The sequence below is a fragment of the Cydia splendana genome, chromosome 18 (assembly GCF_910591565.1).
Source record: "Cydia splendana chromosome 18, ilCydSple1.2, whole genome shotgun sequence".
Classification (NCBI taxonomy): Eukaryota; Metazoa; Arthropoda; class Insecta; order Lepidoptera; family Tortricidae; genus Cydia; species Cydia splendana.
In genome coordinates this window covers 964,710-988,664 of record NC_085977.1, presented here as the reverse complement: position 1 = coordinate 988,664, position 23,955 = coordinate 964,710, and the positions used below count along the sequence as shown (strand labels likewise).

The following is a 23,955-nucleotide window of genomic DNA, read 5'->3' as shown; positions in this document are numbered from 1 at the left end:
GGATAGCAAAGTTGTACTTTGCTATCAGTAATTCACATGTGAGGCAAAGTAACCAAATGCAAATTTTGAGTTGTTTTCTTATGTTTGCTGGTAGAATTGACTTTTAAATTATGATTTTGGATGATAAATATTTAATAAGTAACATTAATTTGAATTTGATTTTGTTTGATATTTTGCTTCGGGTTAGTGTGGTGAAAAATTTTGTGTTTCACTCGGGGCAAATTTTGTTTAATCCTCGTGCTTTGAAACCCTCGCAACGTTCAAGATTCCAGTTTTCGAACCACTCGCTACGCTCGTGGTTCAATTTTGGAATCTTTCGCATGCTCGGGTATCAATATTAGCACGAGCGGTTAAACAACAACTTTGCCCCCTTGTAAAACAAATAACTATTAACCCTCGACGCTAAAACAGCTGCTATATGTGTGTGTCTGGTTGTCGTCTGTCTGTGGCACTCTAGCTCTTAAACTGGTAAACCGTATTTTTTTATTTATTTGAAAGCCTGGTTTTCTGGCGGTGGTTCTTAGATAATTAAAATCGAATCATTGTGTTGGGGGTATATACCTACTGAGATAACATTAAACTTTTGATTTGCGTTTTCTATCAACGATTGTCACCTTGGCTAGGCCCCCATGTACACAAAACAATCCTATAAGCCTATAACTCTACCATGAGTTTCGTAAATGACAGTTGATAGTGAGAACGTTAAGGAAAATGTATGGATGGAGTAAACAGGGGGCCGATTTTTGAATTCCGAGCGCTCGATTTCGTCACTCGAAAGTCTGTGGAAAACGGGGAATTGATTATTTTGAAATACGAGCAATAAATATTGGGAATCTAGTGGTATTGACCACTCGTTTTGAATTCTATTAAGTAGAATTAAAATGCCTAGTAGTGGAGATATATTGAAGGGAAAATCCCGAAATCGAGCGCTCGAAATTCAAAAATCGGCTCCCAGTGCCTCTACCGGTCACCTAAAGAACTAAAAATTAGATAGTAAATATACCGTAACGTTACCTAGGTATCATTAATTGGCTGACATGTTGCAATGAATTCGCTCCGGCACTTGCGCACGCGCGTCTATTTCGGGCGCGGGCGCCGCCGCCCACCTCTTCCACAGAGTCAAAGACCGGCTATTTATTACAGTACAGACATAACATTGTACCTAAACATTTCGTAGCCCTTTGATTTTAATTTCAAAATTGTCTATAAATTTTATAGGATACGTGCATACTGTAGGAGGCAGCACAGGAGCCCCCTTTTACTGCCGCGAAGTGTAAATGTCAAGTTTACGCTTCCAATGTGGGCTACATTGGAAACAAGATGGCAGAACCTACAATGCACAAGAAAACAAACCTGTAGAGGGCAGCACTTGCTTTGGCGTTTCAATGTACAGTTGGCCACAAGATGGCAGACCCAGCTCTAACGCGCACGACCCCTATATAAGTACAGATGTTTATCACAATAAAAAATGAAATGTAATCAACTTTGGCCAACGTGGGGATTCGAACCCACATCTTTGGATTGCCGGTCTTCAAAATTGTCTTTCGAATGTTGTTTTTTCGCGAGTTTCGTGGAAAGATTTGAAAACTTATGAATCATTGAAGTTTTTTGCACTGAATAATAAGAATGTTTGGGTATGAACAAACATAATAGGAAAATACCGCTTCAAAACTGATTCCATAATCGCTTCAGAATTAAGTAAGATTAATTAACAAACAGAGTACCTAAATGGAAAAACAACTAGTTAGTTGGAATACTTGGAATATCAACTCCTAGTCTTACAGATTAATTACAGTAAATGACACGAACAATAAAATCAAACAGTGAAATTCTGAACGACAGTTTCCGCCCGGAATTTTCCGTAGGTAGCGTCTTTATTTACAGCCTAATTTTTCGTGAAGGAAGTGTTCATTGTACCGAAGGCCCTATTCAAGTAGACTGGGTGACAAATGTGACGTGGCAAGTGTAGCTACTAACCCCTTTTCTATAAATGGATATTAAGACCTAAGTATCATTCTGTTAAGTAAAAACCCCTTGTCACTCTTATTCGTGGATTCCACAGAACGTTCTGTAGTAAAGCCATAAGAACGTATTAGCTACTGTCAAATGTTTACGTGCATGATTTTGCAAGATATACAGAGTGTAATCGTTAAGTGTAGCCAGGCGATAATTCCGTAAATATAACAGATATCAGAAAACTTCAAATTGATATCGAAAGTGCGTTACCCAATGAGTAATAGTACATTTCGATGCTAGTGCGGAAGGTATGTCATTACTTCACGAGTACCGAGATATCTTGCCACGAGCCGCAGGCGAGTGGGAAGACTCGGGACGAGTGAAGAATGACATTTCCGCACGTGTATCGAACGACGTTTTTTAATACAGTTGCGAAAAAATAAGTAAAACATTGTTAATCGTACACTAAACAAAAGTGGTAACAGTGACAGCTCGCTTAGACGTCGTCTTTAAGTATATTATATCTATGGGCGTTTGGCAGCTATTCCGTTCCATTCAGACACCTTATTAAGAACGGAATTTTCAATATTCAATATTAAAAAATAAACGTGTTATAATGATGAAGAGGTAAGTATTAAAATATGAAATATGTATATTTTTCACATTCTTACATTAACAGTAGGTTTTTCTGCTGATTACGACGTTTAAAGGAAACTAATATTAACACTCATCAATAAGTAGTCGTGAATTGGAACAAGTATAAATTTAAAAAAATTGAAAAAGTAAAAAGCACTAGTTCGAGATAACCAACTTTCCGCACGCTAAACAGCTACGTAAAGTAGCACTTTTTGAGCAACTGTATTAAAAAATTACATTTATAACTTCTTTTAAATAAAAACAGAAATATCTCAAACATTAACTTCAAACCCTCCCATACATTTAGTACGACGACTCACCCCTCAAAGAACGTCGGTGTCGTAAGAGATAAAACTGCTTGAGATTCATTATTTGCGATAATAAACTGTAATAAAATACCGTTTATGAAATAATAAATCTAACATTTATTTTTTAAGGGAGTAAATTTTTTGTTTACAGTAGTTGCTCGAAGTGACGCCCTTCTTGTGCGATATATTGACGGGCCCTCTTAAATGTTACTAAATGAACTTTTCTTAAAATTTTCGGTGTAATTAAAAATAAATGTTACATTTATTATTTCATAAACGGTAGTTTTATTATTTTATTACAGTTTATTATCGCAAATAATGAATATCAAGCAGTTTTATCTCTTACGACGACACCGACGTTCTTTGAGGGGTGAGTTGTCGTACTAAAATGTATGGGGGGGTTTGAAGTTAATGTTTGGGATATTTCTGCTTATATTTAAAAAAAGCTATTAATGTAATTTTACTCATTGGGTAACGCACTTTCGATATCAATTGGAAGTTTTCTGATATCTGTTATATTTACGCAATTATCGCCTGGCTACACTTAACGATTACACCCTGTATTACTTATTGGAAGTGATGAGTGAGAGGAAGCTGTACCTATATGTTTTTGTATATAAATCAAAAGGCAACTAATTCGTAATTTACTTCACCGAACATTGAAATATAAAATATGATGAGCGTCTGTGCAGTACCTACCTAAACAATACTAATTACAAATAGGCATCCTTCCAATATGTGATTGACATGTCAACCGAAGCTGCATCATTAGTAATAGTAACAAAACATTTATAGCCACAAACGTAAACAAGGCGACGGCGAGATTGCAATTTGTCTGAGATTATTGCGTTTGCCGTGCCGCCTTTGTTGTGTACGTTTTCAATTTACTTACACAACAAAACGTTTTTTATAGAAAACGGCTTGATTGGTAAATTCGATAGAGAAGTCTGTAAAAAAATGTATAATAGTCTTAAATAATATACTATGAATAAAAAACCTATAGCCGTAAGTTTTATATTAAAACTCGCTCCATAAGAGAAGATTGGTAAAACAGATCAGGGACTCGGTCTCTGGCTTGATGCAATCCAAAAGTCATACAAGTTTAATTATACTTTTATATTGCGTTATTAGGTAAATCAATATTTGGGGCCGTTTGTTATGAATCATGCACTTTTGTGGACACATTTTTATAAAAGTGGTTTTATTTTGTCGGAGTTCCGAGTTATCTGATAATAGTAAACCTAAACCAAACAACCGGCGATACCATCAGAATCTGCCTACAGCCAATTAGGAGGCATTTGAAATGCCTGATGAACTTAGGTTTCCAGAGAGTCCTCGACGTAGAGCAACAACGTGAGATATAGTGGTCATGTCAATGACTCTCTGTCCTGACGATTCGACGTAGACAACAACTCACTTTGGGAACATATTTAGTAGGTAGGTAGCAGGTACTCCTCTATTAGATGCTGATAAGATGCCACTGACCTTACCTAATGACTTTGACAGGGAATTAAACCATGCACCTAATTCGCTTTAAAATGCTGAAACCAGTAAATATTACTACACTTTTTCAATGACGCATTTCATTATACTTTTCTTGTCTAGCCTCACAAACACTGGCAGTAAAATATGCTACCTTAATGTGAATCGATCAACATGTGACTACGCTGACGCTAACTGCCTCCAGCGACCTTGTCTATTTCAGTAAGTGTACCTAGGTACCTCCTTACAAAATAGATTTTATTATGAAAGTGGGGGTGCTAAACGAAAATCCATAAAGTAGACCAAGTGGGATGCAGAATACCCGTATTTATTAAACACAGAGACCAAGACCGAAAATGTTTAGTAACCGTAGTGTAGCTTTACTATACGGGTATTTTCAGTTTACCATATACCTACCTACATTTCAGCACTGATTAATGCACTTGTAACACTAGAAATATGAATCACGTGTGTATCAACCAAATTAACAGCGATAAACACCTGTCGTCATTAAATTGGGTCACGTAGCGCGGGTAACTCGCATCGCAAATGAGCGGCAAAAAACGAACCTCCAAATTGCACTTTTTTTTCACTTTTCTTTGTATTTTAGTGTTTTATTAGACTGTGTGTTATTGTACGAATGTTTGGCCGTCGACTGAGCGCCTGGCACGGCGCGGAGACACGGCACGCTTTTGTATTTAGCACAATTCCTACAGTCATTGTGTCGTCACGATGATCTATCTCTCGCTCTTGCTTGTTAGTTAGAGGATTAGAGCGACGACATGTGGTTTGGAAAGTTTAATGAGTGTACGAGTGATAATAACCCACCAAATTTAAAGTCTATTTCGGAAGTCCTTGTACAATACAAGTCAACAGCAAATGCTAGGTAACCTGCGCGATAAGTAGTTAAACTTAAATTGTGTTTAATAATGATTTAACGTGCTCTTATTCTCCAGTAAAGATTATGAAGATGATAATTATTCACACACTCAGCGCTTAGTTTATAACTGCTATTGACTGCAAGTGCACAGTCATGCAATAATAATTTACCATGCACGATATTATGACGTGCTCTCATTTCACTGAAAATAACATTTGCCAGATATTTTTGTGCGCCTTTTTATTGACTGTAGTTGACTGTACATATTATCTACTTCACTTTTCTTTAGTAATGTGTAAAATAGCCGAAAATTTTACAGGATTGACCATGGGCTAGCGATTTTAGACCGAGTACCATACAATGTAAATGACATCCCGTTGTGTTGGCGCTACAAGAATTTTAGCTATATTAATACCTTATCAATTTGGATTATAGTACCTATTACTCATGTAAACACGGGTTCGCGAATTATCACCATAATGAAAATACATATCTTCAAGGTCGGTCACGGCCCTTCGGCCGCGTATTGCTTATTTTATGAGAAAATATTGGTCAGGGACGTCTTAGTTGAAAAGTACAGTCGACGTCAAAGATATGTTTACACTTTTGCACTTTCCACCTTTGTAATAAGGCGAAAAGTGTAAACATATCTTTGACGTCGACTGTACAAAGAGCAAGTCAGAATCAATTTTTAGAACGAAATGCTACAAAACTAGTAGAGTCCGTCTAAGCTAACCTTGCACCGACTTGAACGGAACAAAGTGAGGAGGTGTCATCATAAACGTCATATTTTCATAGAAAATTGACATTGACACACTTTGTCATTGTCATTGCAAATGCAAAGGTAGAGAAGGTAGACACCCCAGAGGGTAGACAGTACTGATTGATTTTGTTTTGAAATCGAACGAAACAAAAGAAATAGCGTAAAACGGGGTGAAAAGACACGATTTTCAACTTCAAGGACGATTTTCGCCAATAATCCAAATGATAAAAGTAAAAATTTTTCATATCATTTTTTGAGTCTTGGTTAGTTCTTCAATTTTGCATTTTTGAAATAAGTTTTTACCTATATACCCAATTCAGAGAAAATCAAAGAAAACTACCTGTTTTCTCCATATCCTTAAAACGGGGTCGATAGATACATGAAAGGGGTGAATAGAAATATTAAGTTTTAGTTGCCATAGGCATCGAATTTGGTAGTGAATAGAATCAGGCGTTACTTTGCGGAAATCCATACTAATTAAAACCAAAATATTACTTTGCTAATCCGCGAAAAGATAACGTGCTAGTCAATCAGTGCTAACCCGTTATACTTACTTGCGTATTTTTACATGCAATTAATATTCCCACCCTCCCACCGCAAAAATAAATACGCAAATAAATATAACAAACCACCACCAAAAGAATAAACCTCGACACGTGTTTCCGTTGCCGGGCGTCAGACCGTCAACAACTCCTGAGGATGCCTCGTAGAGAGGCGAAACACGTGTCGAGGTTTATTCTTTTGGTGGTGGTTTGTTATATTTATTTGCGTATTTATTTTTGCGGTGGGAGGGTGGGAATATTAATTGCATGTAAAAATACGCAAGTAAGTATAACGGGTTAGCACTGATTGACTAGCACGTTATCTTTTCGCGGATTAGCAAAGTAATATTTTGGTTTTAATTATCGAATTTGGTCATTATTATGTTGATACTCTATTGGCAAATGGTATATATATATGTATCTGTTAAACAGCTATTTGACACAAAATAAAATTTTCGTGTCTTTTAACCCCCAAGGCGTGTCTGTACACCCCTTTGTTGTATCTAATCATCCCCTATGGCGTAACTACTCACCCCATATGAGGTAACGGGCCCCAAGTTCGTGTTAGTACGTTATTTCGTTAGTTTTGTTTCTGGCGCAAATAATAAGGAATTCAAATATTTCTTATTCAAATTATACATATGAAAAAATCTGTATTATTTAATCTCTTCAATAAAATATTAACTAATATTTTAGTGATTAAACTGAGAGTAATACGACGGTCGAAACTGTCAAACGGCCGCGAACAGCTGTGTTGTATGCGTGCACTTTTTTTAGGCGTAAGGTGCGCGCTCTCACTTGTTAAGCTTATATTAGGAAGGAAAAGCTAAACCCATTCGAACAAAAGTTTTTGGGAGTGTCTGTAGTTTCTTCCTTAGTAATTGATTTGATAAGAAAAAAGATTGAATATATGCATAGAAATACCTTAAAATTGCAATAAACCAACTCACGAAATAGCGGTCATTTTATTTTACGTGTGTCTCCTATTTCGTGCCACTAACGAATCAAGGGTTTTCTAGATACATTTTGAGTGCTTGTTTTTAAATATAACAACGAAGATAATTAAAAAAATAAATTAGAAAACAATTAATGTATTTCATGAAGTTTCGTATGAACGAAATTCGGTATATGTTTTTTTCACTAGATTCTCATAAAACGAGTTTGAATGTGACCCGAGTTAAATTTTTTAAGGTACAGTCACCTGCAATAATATGTTACTCTCCGAAGGCCGCAAACATATGTGACACGCTCTTATGGTTCTACAAATAAGATCGTGTCAGATATTTTTGCGGCCTTCATTGTGTAACATATTAGTGCAGGTGACTGTACTTATATTCCACGTATATTCTCATATTAACTACTAGCACAATTTTATTTATAATTCAATTTATTTGATTTATTTTTGTGTATGTTTAACATATAAGATAGTTAAAAAATTTTTTGTAAATATATTTTTTTATTTTAATTTTTTTTTATAGTTCGGCTTTTAATCAAGTATTAAAGTACCCATATGGTTTACAAAGTCTTAATTCAACCATTAAAGTCGACGAGTACAAAAAACTTTAAGCTAGCTCTCAATTTAACATTTTTTTTAAATATTATTTTTAATTTGACCTTACAATTACTCGTAAGTAGGTAAGACCGTTAAATATTTAAAACTATTTAAAATGATTATCAGCAAATTATCACCAATTACTCTAAGAAAATTTATTCCGAAACAGGGGACACGAATTCACGATTTCACGAACTTAGGAGCTGAGCTAAATTTGTATCACGAAATGGGAGCCAAATAAGAGGTTCACGAATAAATTCATATAAAAAAAAGTTTCAACTAAAACCCTATAGTTTATACATTAAATTATTAACAAAGAACTAATATAACTTACTCAATAGCTTTCAAGGTATTGATATGCTTAGTAACATTTAAAAAAATATACAAACTCTCAAGACCCTTAACCTGCAGAAACAGGGGCCCTTTATCTTGCGTGTCCACTGACCCCTTTATCACGTAAAATTGCTTGTTATTAGTTTTTTGCAAAAAATGCTTCTTTATAAAGAAAATTAGTGATATTATTTATTATTTAGGTACTACAGATACTATATTACCAGGTTAGCTAACTTTTACTTAGTTAATGTCAAAACATTTACCGCTAGAACAAAGTTCAGACAGGCTTCATTTCGTACCTCGGCGAGACCTTACTTTAGAGTCAAAAAAATCTAACTTTTAGGCAGTTTGATTAAGTTCTTTTGATATCAATGTAGAGAATAAATAGTCTACTATATACGCCTTCCAAAAAAATCAAATTTTAGAGATGTACCTTTATAAATATAATAAGTTGAAAGAAAAAGTTCAAAAATTTTCTATTCACCCCGCGATTTCTGTTGACCCCGTTTTACGGTACAACTTTGACATATTAGGTATATTGATCTTCCTGAAATATACATATACATACGTAGCAATGCATTTTTTTACGGAAATATGCACTCTTTTTCTTAAGGACTTCTCCATGGAACAAATGGCAAGTTGAGCTAGGAACTTGTTCATTCAGAGGCTAAGGTCAAGGCGAACGCAAGCAAGGACTGCCTCGGTCGGACGGGAATGAATTGAAAATTCCCTCGGTTATAAATATCCCCTTAAGTGTGTCAGAGCCACCTGAGCCGTCGACACCTGATAATGCCATTCATTTTACTCGACTTCTCCATTAGGGGGCCTTGGTGGGGATTTGTAGCGACAGGAAATGTTATAGTGGGCGACGGGGCGTTTGCGTAAGGTCTCGTAAATCTTAAAAAGAGGAACATTATGGAGCAATACCTGAACGGTATACCTAATAGAACACATTTTCCTTCCTTCCATCTGTCCAATATCTAGGTCCAATGTCATTGCGTCTCACTCTCTCATTAAGCAAAATGTGAGACAAAATACACATATACAATATTTTAATTACGTTCAAGAGCAAATTCGCATGGGTCACTTTGTATGGACATGAATTTTGCTCTTATCTAGTGCATTTTGCAATATAGCTCGCCGTAGGGTGGTATTCCACCTGTCCAATTTCTTGGTCCACTGTGTATTTGCGTCTCACATTTTGCTCAATGAGAGAGTGAGACACAATGCACATTCGACCAAGAAATTGGACAGGTGGAATACCTACCATCCTTAATTAATTGTGGATTTATTTACCTAATAAACTACACTATTTTCATTTTGATATTGTAGCATTTGCGACTTTCTTTTATTAGTTTGTTACCCATCGAATAAAAAATGGATTACTTAAATAATTAAATATAAATAAAATAATACCAAGAGGATTAAATACATCTCTTGAGCCCAGTTGGCGACAAGCCAGAATGAGTAAGCGGGTGATGATATACGGCTCCGAGATTACTCAGGGAAATGTGCCGCCATGTTTTAAACCCACTTCCAAACAGACTGTTCTCGGCTTTTCCGGCGTTTTCTACGATTTTTAACACGAGTAGGTATCTTTGAACAATTGTTATAATCAGTGATCGTAAATTTTCCAGCATTTTTGGTGCAGCGGAGTGGTGTTAACGGAATTGGTATAAATAATTTCAACCCTAATGATTAATTAGCGTTAATTACGTTAATATTAACCTTAATTTACCATTTCAGTTGAAATTATCTATACCAATTCCGTTAACACCACTCTGCTGCACCAAAAATGCTCTAAAATGTACGATCACTGGTTTTAATCACTGTTTAAAAATTCACACTTTCATATATTTTGGATTATGGGTAGATTATATTATCATAATATTTTTGTCCAATAATTATTGATCAATAGGTTAATTATTATTCTAAAAATAGGTTTTTATTGTAGCGTTTGGTCTAGGCCTTCCACCACTACCTATCGTGTAAGTACACATTTTTGCAGTGTGTTACAATAAAATAATAAATTTTGAAGACGTTTTTCGGTTATCTGTATAAGAAGTAAAAAAAGGACCTCTTACAAATGGATGCCATCAAAATGTTCAATATTCAAAGTCGAGCTTCAGTGACAACTTAAAAACAGGGAGGGTCACCTTTGTAAGTGCGTACTTGGAATTTAAATACATACCTTCCCGTGCCGCAAATATGACTATCTAAGTATCTACTGTCACAATAAGATAAGATAACAAGATTATGCTCTTTGAGTCGCGGTAGAATATATACCTACACGTTCAATTTGATAAGTAGGTATTACAGCCTCACACAGCTGAACCTATGATAAGAGAAGGAGGTTTGTACCTACTTGTCGTATTTCGGTTCCGTAAATGGTTTTTTTTTCATACCACAACGGTGGCAAACAAGCATACGGCCCGCCTGATGGTAAGCAGTCACCGTAGCCTATAGACGCCTGCAACTCCAGAGGTGTTGCATGCGCGTTGCCGACCTTTTAAAAACCTGTACATTCCTTTTTTGAAGAGCCCCATACTGTAGACCGGCGGTCGGCAACCTGCGGCCCGCGGGCCGCATGCGGCTCGTGAAACTGTCACTTGCGGCCTGCGAGCCTCTCTGGCTATGTAATATTGAGAAACGACAATGTCTGATAAAGTCATAAATATTAACAAAGTGCGGCCCGCGTCAACTTACTCATCGTTAACTACGCTACTAAAACTACGCAAAAAAAGGTTGCCGACCGCTGCTGTAGACCCTCGGGAAAACCTCGGAAGGGAGCTCATTCCACAACCGGAGCGTCCGCGGGAGGAAATTCCTCTTAAATCGCACAGTACGCGACTAACGCGACCATTTAGGTTCGAGCGGTTGGAGCGGAATGGTTGGAGCGGGGCTCTGCAAACTAGCTCGTACGGTCACGCTCCGTGATTGTTGAGCTATTGAGGATCCTACCTAAATTGGTAGTTTATTGCTTGATACGCTATGGCAGTGACAATAGAAAACAGCTATGTAAATTTTAGGATTTAAGTATCTTGAAGTTGTCTAAGTCTAAAATAAAGGATGACAGGTCTCAATGTTGTCTGTCCATCACGGCTTGCTACAGAGTTACAGACCTACTACTCCTGCTAGCATGAGTTGCGTTCTCGCGCGCGACTCCATACATCTAGCGCGATTTCAAGTATGGCATCGCGCGCGAGAACGCAACTCATGCTAGACTGCCTGATGTATTGTATAGTTCGTTTTTTTAGCATTAGAAATAAGGTAAACAATCTTGATGTGTCTTTTAATTGAAAAACACGTTTCAAAAATAAGTCACGGCATGTATGTAACAATTATGAATCTAATACGATCATTTATATTCTTCTGCTTTCATAAGTAATTAGTTACTGATTTTTGAAAAGCGTTTTTCTATTAAATTACATGTCAAGATCGCTTACCTTCTTATTTATAATGCTAAAAAAAGGCATTATGTTATAGCATTATATTTTTGTACGAACAATTGCCACACCAATGGCTGTAGCAATTGCAAAACAAAAACCCCTATGTACATTTTAGATTAGGTTTATCTAAACCTTAAATAAATGTTGACAGGTTCAATGTTGTCTGTCCATCACGCCTTGTGTTATATATATCCTAGAATAGATTAGATTAGTCTTAAGTGCCTCACCATAAATGGAATCGCATATCTAGGTAAGTACCTACATTTATCTTGTTATTGGTAGGTACTACTAGTCTGCATAAGTAACTTGCAGGTCATACATCCTAGCCAGGCAAGTCAGGTATTTGAATATTTAATTTTGCAAATTGATTCTTAGAACTAACCGGCAGTAAAGATTTTGATGAAATCGTATACAATAGTCGGCAAAAATCGATAGACAGGTATCATTCTTCAGAACACTCGTTTTCTCAATTTTTTACGAGAAACCTAATAGAAGCGCCTGTTATTTATACACGAGCAATGGGATTGGCAAGTTGTAGACTGAAAGACAATGCGAAAATAACTGTCTGTTACCTATTCATGCTTAAAATACTAAACCGATTTAGATGAAATTTGGTATGGAAGTAGTTTGAGGAGAGTTTGAGGCCCTAGGAAGGACATTTACCTATTTATTCCAATTTAATTCACATATAAGCTTACAGACATAGGTAGGATAGTCTTTATCCATCATCATCATCATCGTCATATCGCGGGCGGAAGCTAGTATATATAGTGTAAGTATAATTAAATATTGGTACATTTTCATAAAAAGAATTACCAACGTATTTAGGTATTATAATGCATAGCGTCTCGCTCTCTCATTAATAAGCAAAATATGAGACTCACACACACACTCCATCTTGGAACACAATATATTGGACAGATGGAATACCACCCTAAGACATTTGCCTTTGTTTTTGATTGTGGATATTCAATTCAAAAACACTTAACCTAACTTATACCTACCTAGGTACTTGAATGTAATGGCCTCTAGTCATGTTGCAGCCACCCTAATACATCTAGGTACATCAACCAAAGAGTTACGATCCGCGGTTGACCCCTCGACATAGCTATATGTGTTGCTATGTAGCTATGCGGTAGCCTGCCTGTCGGCGCACCAGTCACTAGTCAGCTGATATCGATCCGGCAACCCGGCACAACCGAAAGTACCCCGAATCCCGAACAGGATAACTGAAGGAAGGATGTTCAGAATAGGTCGGGTTATAACGATGGGGTATCGGGCAAAGTGGTCGGATGACGCGAGTGAACTTGATATGAAGTTGGTGTCGTTTGGCGTGTTAGGTTGATTGTAATCTGATAGGACCAAATACAATGGGTACTAAGAAAGTTTCTCAAATACTTGGCTACTTTTTGATGCATGTCAATGGGGTTTTAATGGTACCAATATATTGTTTATCATTATCAATATTCCGCCAAATAAATGAATATAGGATCCTATATATATCTATGATCAAATATTACTTGTGTTAGAACGAGAGTGTTAACTCGCTCTTCGATTAGGATTTTTAGCAACTAGATGTTCCAAACTAGCGCATGCCATTCAAGATGTATTGTTAAGCAATTGCGAAAAATAAGACAAAATTATAACTTTGTTTATAATTTCATGCTTTAAATGCAGTGTCCTGTTTTTGAAACAGTTAAAAATGAACAAACGAACGTGTCATAAAGGCGGTCGCAAACACGAAGCTAGGTTATAAGTACATTTTACACCCAATTTTAACATTTATAACCAATCCAAAATAAGTATACAATGCATAAAATGCATGCTGTTGCAATTAAATTATAAATGTTAGGTATCACTAACCTACCTACCTTCCCCGTGCAAACAGCAAGCGTCCGATGGTAAACAAAGGCAAAACCTACCTGTACGTTTATTTAAATGAGGAGTCGTTCTCCCAGACTCCTCCTCCTCAACATCCGTGTCGAAGGAGAAGGGGAAGCTCTTGGTAGACCCCACGAAGCTCGCAGACATGGTTTAGTTGACTAACCTTAATGTTAGTACGCGGACACGGCCGCTCTTGTCAAAGGCGCGTCGCGGACTCGCGACGCGAGGCGAGGCCGAGGCGAACCCGAGCATTGTACGCAGTTTCGATGGATCTTGTTGAGGTAACCGGTGGATATGCCGTGGATACCTGCGGGCAGGAGATGCGTTAAGGACTTATATGTACAGTGTGTAAAAGGTAAAAGTGTGAAACATAACTTCTGCGTCTTCAACATGTCATACAAATAATATTCCTCTTAACTAACCAACTTAAGTATTATTAGTTAGTTAGGTAGGTAAAGGTAAAGATGACTACACTTCTGATTAATTCTTAAAAATTTGACAAATTATAATTATATTTACAAAAATGTCTGACCGTCAGCGTCATAGAATTTGTTTCAGGAGGATAAAGTACAGAGGTGACGGTAATATAAGGTAGTTAAGGAGGACGAGTAATTTAAAATAGTTGCTTTTTAAAGGGTCGGCCACGCGCATGTGACCATGTATGGAACATATGGTCCACCTACGGTTAACAGCTTAAAAACAATCAAGCCGGGCTCCGCTCTGAAAACGCCGTCGATACCCTTTACTCCGAGACTTAAGTGCGGGTATAGAATAGATTATTAGATGACTAAGTGCAAATATATATTACACGGGTATTTTTCCGCGACTCGACCTCGGGGCAGGTCCTTGAATTAGTACATCGCCGTAGAAAAGCACTTAACGACTGAAACGCTCGCTGCAGCCAGTTCCATATACGCAATGCGTACCTAGCCGTAATATTGTCAATATACCTACGTAGCATGTGTATTAATGCAGGAGTTGTGTTTCTTTCCCTTTGTTAGATATCAAAATATCTTAACATAAAGTATACGAGTCGTATTTTATTTATCAGAGTGTCGAAGAAAATGTAAGATAATATTTTTTGAGTACGTACCTAAACGTACGGTACTTAAGGTCAATGTGGCTAATTCCGTCATAGGGTCTATTCCGTCCACGAGCGTTTATATCTTTGATTTTCAATCGTAGGAAAAAAAAACATTTGCTTTTGATTGCTGAAACTAAAAGCATGATGATCAATGTTGTTCGTGAAAAACGCTAGTGGACGGAATAGCCCCTATGACGGAAATAGCCACATTGATCTTACCTAATATTACCTAAGTTAGGCATTGGTCAGGCAGCTAGGTTTATACCGCCGTGTTAGGTATCGGTATTGTTTGAGATGCGGGAGTGATATATTACTTGTAAACTCGTAATATTTATTAAAATCTTTAGTTTAATAATTATTTACCCGTAATCTTAATAGTTGAAATCAAGAAATATGGATCATGTACCACGTTTTTACGCCTTTTAAAATACTTTAGCTAAATTGGAATTCTCCGATATTTGCTATTAATTTTTGTGTAGGCGCTAGAAAATTGTACACCACTTTTTTCTTAGCCTTTTTCAGTGTCCCCTCTGTCCCGCTACTGGACAAAGGGCCCTTCTTCCCTCCATTCGGTCCACACATTAGGGCCAGATAGCCCTGCCCTAGGTTATGGGAGAAGTCTGCCCGTCAAGTGCCAATTCACGCGAGACAGCACCACAGAATAACTTTGACGACCGGTCTGGTCTAGTGGGTAGTGACCCTGCCTATGAAGCCGATGGTCCCGGGTTCGAATCCTGGTAAGGGCATTTATTTGTATGATGATACAGATATTTGTTCCTGAGTCATGGTTGTTTTCTATGTATTTAAGTATTTATTTATTATATCTATCGTTGTCTGAGTACCCATAACACAAGCTCTCTTGAGCTTACCGTGGGGCTTAGTCAATTTGTGTAAAAAAAAAAAATGTCCTATAATATTTAATATTTATAACTGATAGTACTACCGTACAGAAAATTTACTCCTTCACAAAAGTCAGATTTAGGTATAAAATTATACCTATACTCGCCGCCTGCAACAAAATTGAAACTTATAACCGCGCACGAACCGTGAATCTGCTTTTAGTAGAAGAGCCGGCCGCAAATTTTCTAACCGACTTGATACCACGATGAAATGCACAATGGTAAAAGTGATGCTAAGTCCGAATTCGATAGTCTGCCACGGCAGAACTTGCCGAAAGTACGAAAAAGAAGGCCACTTCCGGTGCGATAAAAGGGTGCTGATTTAACCCATCTGATACCGAAATAATAGTTATGGCAGCCGTTAGAAATTTACATGTAGACACAGAAAAGCGAAGTCTGCCAGTATTTTTTTTAACGGAAGTGCTTGGCAGACGCTCTCAAAGGTGGCCACCGGGACCCCTAATTTAACCCATCTGATACCACCATGAAACCAATTCCAGTCGGTAGGTATGAACCCTCATGTCAGGAATATATAAGTCTGCCAAGGCTTTTCCTGCCGAAACACCTTGACAGACGAGATTATGTGAGCAAGGTAACCATCGGTTACCCTACATTAACCCATCTGATACGATCATGAAACCAATTCCAGTCGGTAGGTATGAACCCCCATTTTAGGAATATATAAGTCTGCCAAGGTTTTTCATTTCATTTCATTTCATTTATTTCCTTGCTTTGTGTGTACAGTAGGTCTTATTAATAAATTATGTCTCAACACAACCCTGAGAGGGCACTGCAATTCACTTACAGATAAAATATATATAGATATGAATAATGATATAGTACAGTCGCCACCAATTTATCATGCATTAACAAAATATATATGTCACTTATTAACTAGTTGTTTCGTTACAATATTATAATTTTTATTATTTTTCCTGCCGAAACACCTTGGCAGACGAGATTATAAGCAAGATGACCATCGGTTACCGAACACTAACCCATCTGATACCACGATGAAACCAATTCCAGTCGAACTATCGAATTCGGACTTAGCATTACTTTTATGGGAAACCATTGTGCATTTCATCGTGGTATGAAGTCGGTTAGAAAATTTGCGGCCGACTCTTCTACTATTTGCGCGAGCGCCACGTGACACGACTATCGTGCGAGCCGAGTGGCCTGCACTGCCATACGCCTGCCCTGCCCGGGAGGTGCGCCGGCCGAATGTACCTAAACTGCGTAGTGACACCCCCCTGACAGCACTTTTTAGGTTTTGCATATAATGAGCGGTGGGTAGTTTTCCTACACTATTGAATAAATGAAAGAAGAGTTTCTAACAACTTGGTACTAACTTGAAAGGGATTTGGATATGTACGCGACTGTTGTAGCACATTGTTGTCGGGTACGATGGTTGAAAAACTGAAATTGGATGTATTTGGCCCTAAGTTAGTTTTAGTCTTACCACCAATATTATAGTCAATACACTTCACATAGACAGTGGCAGATTTAACCTAAGGCTTAGTAGGTCCGGGCCTAGATATTAGGGGCAGCAGTCTATATGATGGGTACTGAGAAAGGGGCGGCTAGTACACACTAATGATAGAATTGGGCAGTTATTGAGGCAATCGAAACATAAACTATCATCTGGGGTATAAAAACTAAGTTTAAGCAATTAAAACAAGGCATAACAACCTGCACAGATTTTATTGACAATAACACATCGATTTCCTGTACTATTGTCGCATGCCGACACTCATTCCACCGTTGATTAAATAACTATAATATTGTCTACTGATTAACTGGTTCACTTCTTGGCCTGTGCCTGTTCATCGATGGGGTCCAGCTTGGGCTCCTCGAACTTGAAGTCGGGGAACTTGGTCATGTCCACTCCAGAGCCGCCACCGTACTGCTTCTCCAGCTTTTCCAATTCAGTCTTCAGTTCCTTCTCGATGGCTGGGCTAGGGTCTACCAGTTTTCCACCACTGAAAAGTAAATCTATAAGTATATATGAGAAAATAAAAGTTTATTCACAAGACAAAGAAATTTCATTATTTTAGCAACTTGTCCAAGATAAAAAATCTCTTTTAGATTGTTAAAAGTATTGATTGCTAAATTAGTCTGACCACTACTGTTAATTTATGGTAACATTATTCAACAAGAATATAATTAATGTAAATAATGTAATAGTTACTGGTAGTGGGGAGAGTAAATAAATGATATAATTCATCAAAAACGCACCAATTATTCTTGTTCACTCATTTTTGAGCCCACCAATCGGGAGTAACACACTTCGTTTCATGTCTGTGTCTCTTCAAAACAGTTACACATGATATGATACATTACTTCGTTAAGTTATTTAACTTAATATGATATAGAGTGTTCATTTTAAATCCCCAACACGATCGGATACAGCCACGAACCAATATAAATCGGAAGGTCAATAAGAACTGATAGGTTTGATCCTTACGCGCTCTTCTGTTTGTATTCCCTGATTTTGTCAAGGAACAACTGCTGGATGGGGTCGGAAGCCTTCTGGGCTGCCGCCAAGTTGCGGGTGATGACCACCGAGGCGCGCGCCGCCCGAAGAGCACCGAAAAGCGAAGAAGTCAGCATCTGAAATATACGAACTTAACCTCAAACATTTGTTACATAACTTAAGTAAGAGCGAATAGTTTTCCAAACAATTAATTGTAAAAACATTTTATAGCACTCAAGGAAGCTAGTAGCAATAAATATTCGGATAAATTAGAAGAATTATAAAAGAAATAGTACCTTTTATTTTTTCGACTGTCTCGGGCCGTCTGACAGTAGCGCTTAATGTTGCCACTGGACAATATACATTTTAAGTTCGCATTTTGGCCAACGGCAACTCAAGCTTAAGGCCGATGTACAAGATCATTTTTTGTTTCTATATTTGGGCAAGCTTATTTTATATTAGTTTGTTAAAATATTTATTCATTTCTTTCTTGATTCGCTAAAGGCTTGAGTATATATTTTTTTACTATTTATTAATAAGATCTTACATTTTGTACTTTAACGTATGAAAATGTATGAAAATACGCATGTGTAAATTAGGTCTTATTGATTGGCAGTTGCCACCTCTTTTGTTTTTTTTAACGAATATTTTTTTTCTTTCACCGCTTCCCGCCATTTCTCAAAAGCACGTACAGGAAGCACGCCATATTTTTTCGCCCTGAAGCTTCTGAATAGGAAAGTTTTATTTTGCAATAAATAATTCAATCCATCACCATGAATATCGCTGATATTGAAAAAGTTGCTAATCGAAAACGGATTAACGCTGAAGCAGAAAAGTTACGCGAGCAAGTTAACAAGGAGACTGCTAATATTATTAAACTTAAGGTATGTTGATACTTTTAGTCAAAAACTTTAGTAAACGATTTTCCATGATGTCTTGCCATGACTATTTAACTTTATATATATGACCTAATTGTTTTTATGAAAAGGTTGCCCAAGATACAGCATACTGGGATTTGAAAGAAAAACTTCATCAACTTGAAAACAACCATGAGCGCCTGCAACAGAACATGGTTGAGGTACAAATGCAGCACGAAGCCATTTCGGGTCAATACCAAGACGAGCTAAGACTGCGGCCTGAAACATTAAACAAGTAAGTTGTTTACTTGTTTCATTTAATTTTACTGACTCTATGTGATTTAAAAACTCCAGGGATCGTCAACCTTTTCTGGCACGTTACATATTATAATTGAGTTCTTTTTGAGACTCTTATCTAGAATTGTATATAACTGAAATATTTCAAATGTACCTGTGTGACCTGTAAAACTTTTTACCAATAAGGAAACTGAACTGTTTTTTGTAGGTTGAGCAGTACTCGTCAGATCTGCGATGTTCTAGAAGAATACAGCGAGCGGCTTAAATCAAGCGTGTCCCGTTGCAAGAATGACCAAGCAATGCTAGCTGAAGCCTACAACAAATCCGGCCAGCTTGTTAGAGAAATTAAAGACAAGCAAACCCAGTCTGAAGAGAAGAACTTGCAGATTATCAATAATTTACAAGAGAAAGGTAAGCAAAACACCAATTATTGTATTGAATTAGTTGCGTTACTTACGTTTTTTTTAAAACAGGTGATTTGAATCCCGTTGTATTGGTTATAATTTAATAGTTTAAATTTAAAACGTTTAAGTTTAAAACTGTTCAATAGTCTGTCAAGCCATTTCCGTCAGTGGGAAAAAGCAGCAAATTTAAAAATATAGGTACGAAACTACGAAGGGTTATCGTTCTATAGAAAATTTTAATATCGCGCCTTTTTCGACTGGCGAAGTTGCTTGACAGACTAAATTTTCTGTCAGTAAAATCATTCGCTTAAGTTCTTACATGTTTATAAAATAGGTTGTTGAAAATTAGTCCATTTATTAAATGAAAGCAGAAGCACTTACATAATTTTATCACATTTATAAATAAATACTATAGGATAATTTTACACAGATCGACCTAGTCCTACAGTAAGCTCAATAAGGCTTGTGTTGTGGGAAAAATATAAATTATTAAAATATAAATGCCGTTATTGTTAAATATTGTATTATTCTCTTTGTAGTAAAACTCCTTGCTGACCATAAGGAGCAAATGTCCCAAGTATTTACGTCATCAAAACAGCAACTAGATTTAGAGTTGAATGACGCTCGAACTAAACTTGCCACTGCTCTTAACCAAAAAGACGAGTTGTTCGTAGCTTTGAATGACTTGAGCAGAAAGCTGGATCATACTAAACGTGAACTGGAAAAGGTAAATAGTAAATACACACAAAATTCACGTATTCGTTACAAAGGTAAAAGCTGGTAAAAGAATAAAAAATATATATTTACAATTTCCAGAAAGATGATAATATCGCTAGCTTACAATCAGATATGAAAAAATGCATTCTTGAATGCAATAATCACATCACGGAGATGAAGAACGCCAACTCTCAGCAAGAAAAAGTGTAAGTTTGTTTAGAATTAATGCATTTTATGAACGTTTATTTTACCTCGCTTTGTTGTTAATGTTAATAGCAGTTTATTATTATTATTCTGAGCCTGTTGTGTCCCACTGCTGGACAAAGGCCTCCCCCCTCTTCTTCCACTCGTCCCGGTTATGAGCTACATCTTTGAGAGACTGGCCAGTGGCCAGTCTCTCAAAAAGGAGTCCAAGTTATCCCGCCATCGCCGACGAGGTCTGCCGGATCCCCGGTTTGACTCGTGGGGCACCCACTCTGTGGTTAACTTGGCCCACAAGTCGTTCGGCTTGCGGCAGGCATGACCAGCCCAGTTCCACTTTAGCAGTACCTAAAATAAATTTTAAATCAAATTGTTTTAGCCTGAAAGAATGTACGGCAGCCAACGAATCTCTAAAGAAAGCGCTCCAGAACCAGGAACAATTCACTCAGTCGATTTGTGATCAGAATAATAATCTACAAGAGAAAATTTCGACTTTGGAAGAGCAACAAATATCCAGCTCTGAAAATATTAAAGATTTGGAAACAAAGCTGGAGGTAAATTTATTTTAATTTTAAACCCCTCCTAACAAAACCTCCTTCTTTGAGATTTATTAATTAGGTATATCAATTACATTGCGGACAGAGTCGCTATTTGAGAGTTTTGTTTATTTATAACTCTGCCAGCAAGGTAACTTTAGATTACAGTTGAATAGCTGTGTTAGTTCCGTTCAATTTAAACTATTATTATGTTGAAAAAATGTTACCGAATAACATTAAATATGCCACAGGAATCTAATTTGGAGTGTGGTAAACTGATGAAAAATATTGAAACGCTAAATGAGAAGACAGAAGAATTAAAAAATGAGATAGACGAGAAAAAAATGGTAAATACTATTCTATTACAATAAAATATTCATATTTCCAAGTACATTAATAGTGTTATTAATTTCAAGTTTGAATTCAATTGTTTATTTATAGCTTTTAGAACAATCGTTGATCGAACAACAAAACTTGAAAGATCAGGTTTTAGCCCTGGAAAAGCAGAAATCTGAGATAGTCGTTGAATTCGACAATACTACCCAAGAATTGGAATTGAGATCTGTTAAAATTGAGGAATTGACTTCAACCATCCAGGAGTTACAAGCAAATATATCTGAAATGGAAACTACCCTGGAGAACAACAAGTAAAACAGTTTATTTAAGTACATATTATATGATAGGTATTATTATATGCTGTGGCTACAGTAGCATAGTTTATAAAACTTGTGATTGTTTTCAGAGCCGATAATGCAAACAAAATCGAAGAGATTAGTATCATTCTGGAAACTAAAGTAAAACTTATTGAAGAGAAAGACGAAGAATTAGATTGTAAAGCATCTACTATCAACAAGCTCATGTCTGATCTAAAGAATGGTACCGACGCTAGAACTAAATTAGAAAACAATATCGAGAAAATGAAGAAGGATATGGAAACTGAGAGGAATATTACAAAAGAGAAGGAAAATACCTTGATGAAGAAAATAGAACAGATGGAGAATGCTGCTAAAGTACCTTGATTACCGTTTTTAAGTTGTATATTATTAATTAGTGGCTGACTGTTACAATATTTCCTTTTACTTCCAGGAAAAAGAAATCGAGCTATCGAAACAAATGTCCATGATTTTGGAGACCCGTAAGGAAAAGGTATACTTTATCAACGTTTGATAACTTTAAAGTAAGTAATGTAAGAAATATAATGCAAATGTGTCAAAATCACGGATTGTTTTTGTTGCTGCTTATAGGATCGACTGCAAGAAAAGTTAAAAAGCATGCAGAATACAATAGATAATATCGAAAAAGAAGTAACAGGGCGCTCTGCCTCGCAGTTGACGCGCCAGCCCGCTGAACTAGATGATAATGCAGGAATGATGAAGCCAGCACCACCGATTAAGGTTTAGGAATAACATATATTTTATTTATAAACAGGCCTTACCCCGCATTCTTTTTCATGATAAGTAGTGTTAGATCAAGATAAGTTGGCAGCGATTTTGATAGCCCAGACGGTGCAAGTGTTATTTAAACGTCATAATTTCCAAGAAGTTTGACAATCGCTCAAATCATAATCGATGCCAACTTAGCTTGGTCTAACTCTAGGCAAATTAGTATTGACTGAAATTGTTTGCTTAATAGAGAGCTGGCATCCCCGCTCCGAAGAGAATCCAGAAGCCATCAGTGTCTACAGCGCCGAAAGAACAATCTAAGAAACTAATAGACAGCGTACTCTATAATTTTTTTAGCGACAGCGACATGGAAAGCGAGCTTATAGTTGACGTAAGCTAAAAATAAACGTTATACCTACATATTATAATAAATCTAACATAAATTTTTGAATATCCGATAACTTGGTATGTGTTTAGGTTCGGCAATGTGCATGTAAAACCTCTGGCGTTGCAGGCGTCCATAACCAACGGTGACTGCTTACCAGGCGGGCCGTATGCTCGTTTGCCACCGACGTGGTATAAAAAATGTATCTTTTTTTATTTACTGTTCCAGCAGGCTCAAATAAATCGTCATTTTGATGCTATGACACGTGGTGAGAGGGTCTCACCCTTGAGCTTCAAACGACGTGCTCCTGCCTCGGGACCTCTTGATGTAAGCACATTGCTTTTATTTATTTATAACCGTTTATCCCACGCATGGCTTAAAATTGTCAGTTTTATAAACTGTGACGCTAAAAGTCCAGTTCGCAGCAGCAAAAATGTATCCCTACTGGAGTAAATTTGATGAAAAATATGTATTTTTATTGTAATTTCAGGAAATAATATCTCTCTCTAAGAACAAACGCTCCATATTCAAGAACAAGCGGCCGGACAACAAAGCCAAGAAATTGAAGCCCACCGAATAAATAATTTCGTACAATTTCTGGATTACTCAACGAACTCTAAGCTAGATTGATTGGGTTGTTTTTTTTTTCAATATTTTGTTTTATGATATGTTCATTGTTCAATGAGTTCAATCTTTATATTTTAACCAAAAGCCCCCTCCTCACTCGTGCGCGAAGCCGCGAACGCGAGTGAGGCGTAGATTTTCGCAGACAGCGAAATCGACTCCACACACGTTCGCGGCTTCGCCCGCGTTTCACGCGCATAGTCTGGAGGGGGCTAAATGAATACTCATTTAAACTTGAACCAAAGTTGCAGGACCTCTGAACATTTGGTTGATTTTAAATTGATTTATTCATAGAATGATTGTTTTGT

At 36.9% G+C, this 23,955-nt stretch overlaps 3 protein-coding genes across 6 annotated transcripts in view; 1 reads left to right on the top strand and 2 right to left on the bottom strand.

Annotated features, from left to right (window-relative positions):
• LOC134799326 (AMP deaminase 2-like) overlaps positions 1–14,008 on the bottom strand; it is a 48,247-nt gene extending 34,239 nt beyond the window's left edge. For 2 of the 4 annotated variants that reach the window (XM_063771717.1, XM_063771718.1), the window contains exon 1: positions 13,824–14,008. In XM_063771717.1, coding sequence (XP_063627787.1) covers positions 13,824–13,932 — 109 coding nt within the window. In that variant the 5' untranslated portion in view covers positions 13,933–14,008. Of the gene's footprint in view, positions 1–4,947; positions 5,073–13,823 lie in introns of those variants that run through there. The other 2 variants (XM_063771719.1, XM_063771720.1) reach the window with 2 other exon arrangements.
• A 3,445-nt stretch (positions 14,009–17,453) lies between these two features.
• LOC134799357 (ATP synthase-coupling factor 6, mitochondrial) lies at positions 17,454–18,652 on the bottom strand. Its single transcript, XM_063771766.1, has 3 exons — positions 18,541–18,652; positions 18,236–18,381; positions 17,454–17,750 (listed from the first exon to the last, which is right to left on the bottom strand). The coding sequence occupies exons 2-3, from the start codon at positions 18,379–18,381 to the stop codon at positions 17,573–17,575; spliced, it is 324 nt and encodes a 107-aa protein (XP_063627836.1). The 5' UTR covers positions 18,541–18,652; the 3' UTR covers positions 17,454–17,572.
• Positions 18,653–18,919: 267 nt separating this feature from the next.
• On the top strand, positions 18,920–23,733 carry LOC134799331 (putative leucine-rich repeat-containing protein DDB_G0290503). The gene is made up of 14 exons (XM_063771727.1): positions 18,920–19,128; positions 19,233–19,396; positions 19,607–19,809; positions 20,342–20,529; positions 20,619–20,725; positions 21,100–21,274; positions 21,508–21,603; positions 21,698–21,903; positions 21,999–22,266; positions 22,343–22,402; positions 22,501–22,650; positions 22,889–23,029; positions 23,252–23,350; positions 23,514–23,733. The coding sequence occupies exons 1-14, from the start codon at positions 19,018–19,020 to the stop codon at positions 23,601–23,603; spliced, it is 2,058 nt and encodes a 685-aa protein (XP_063627797.1). The 5' UTR covers positions 18,920–19,017; the 3' UTR covers positions 23,604–23,733.
• The last annotated feature ends 222 nt before the right edge of the window (positions 23,734–23,955 follow it).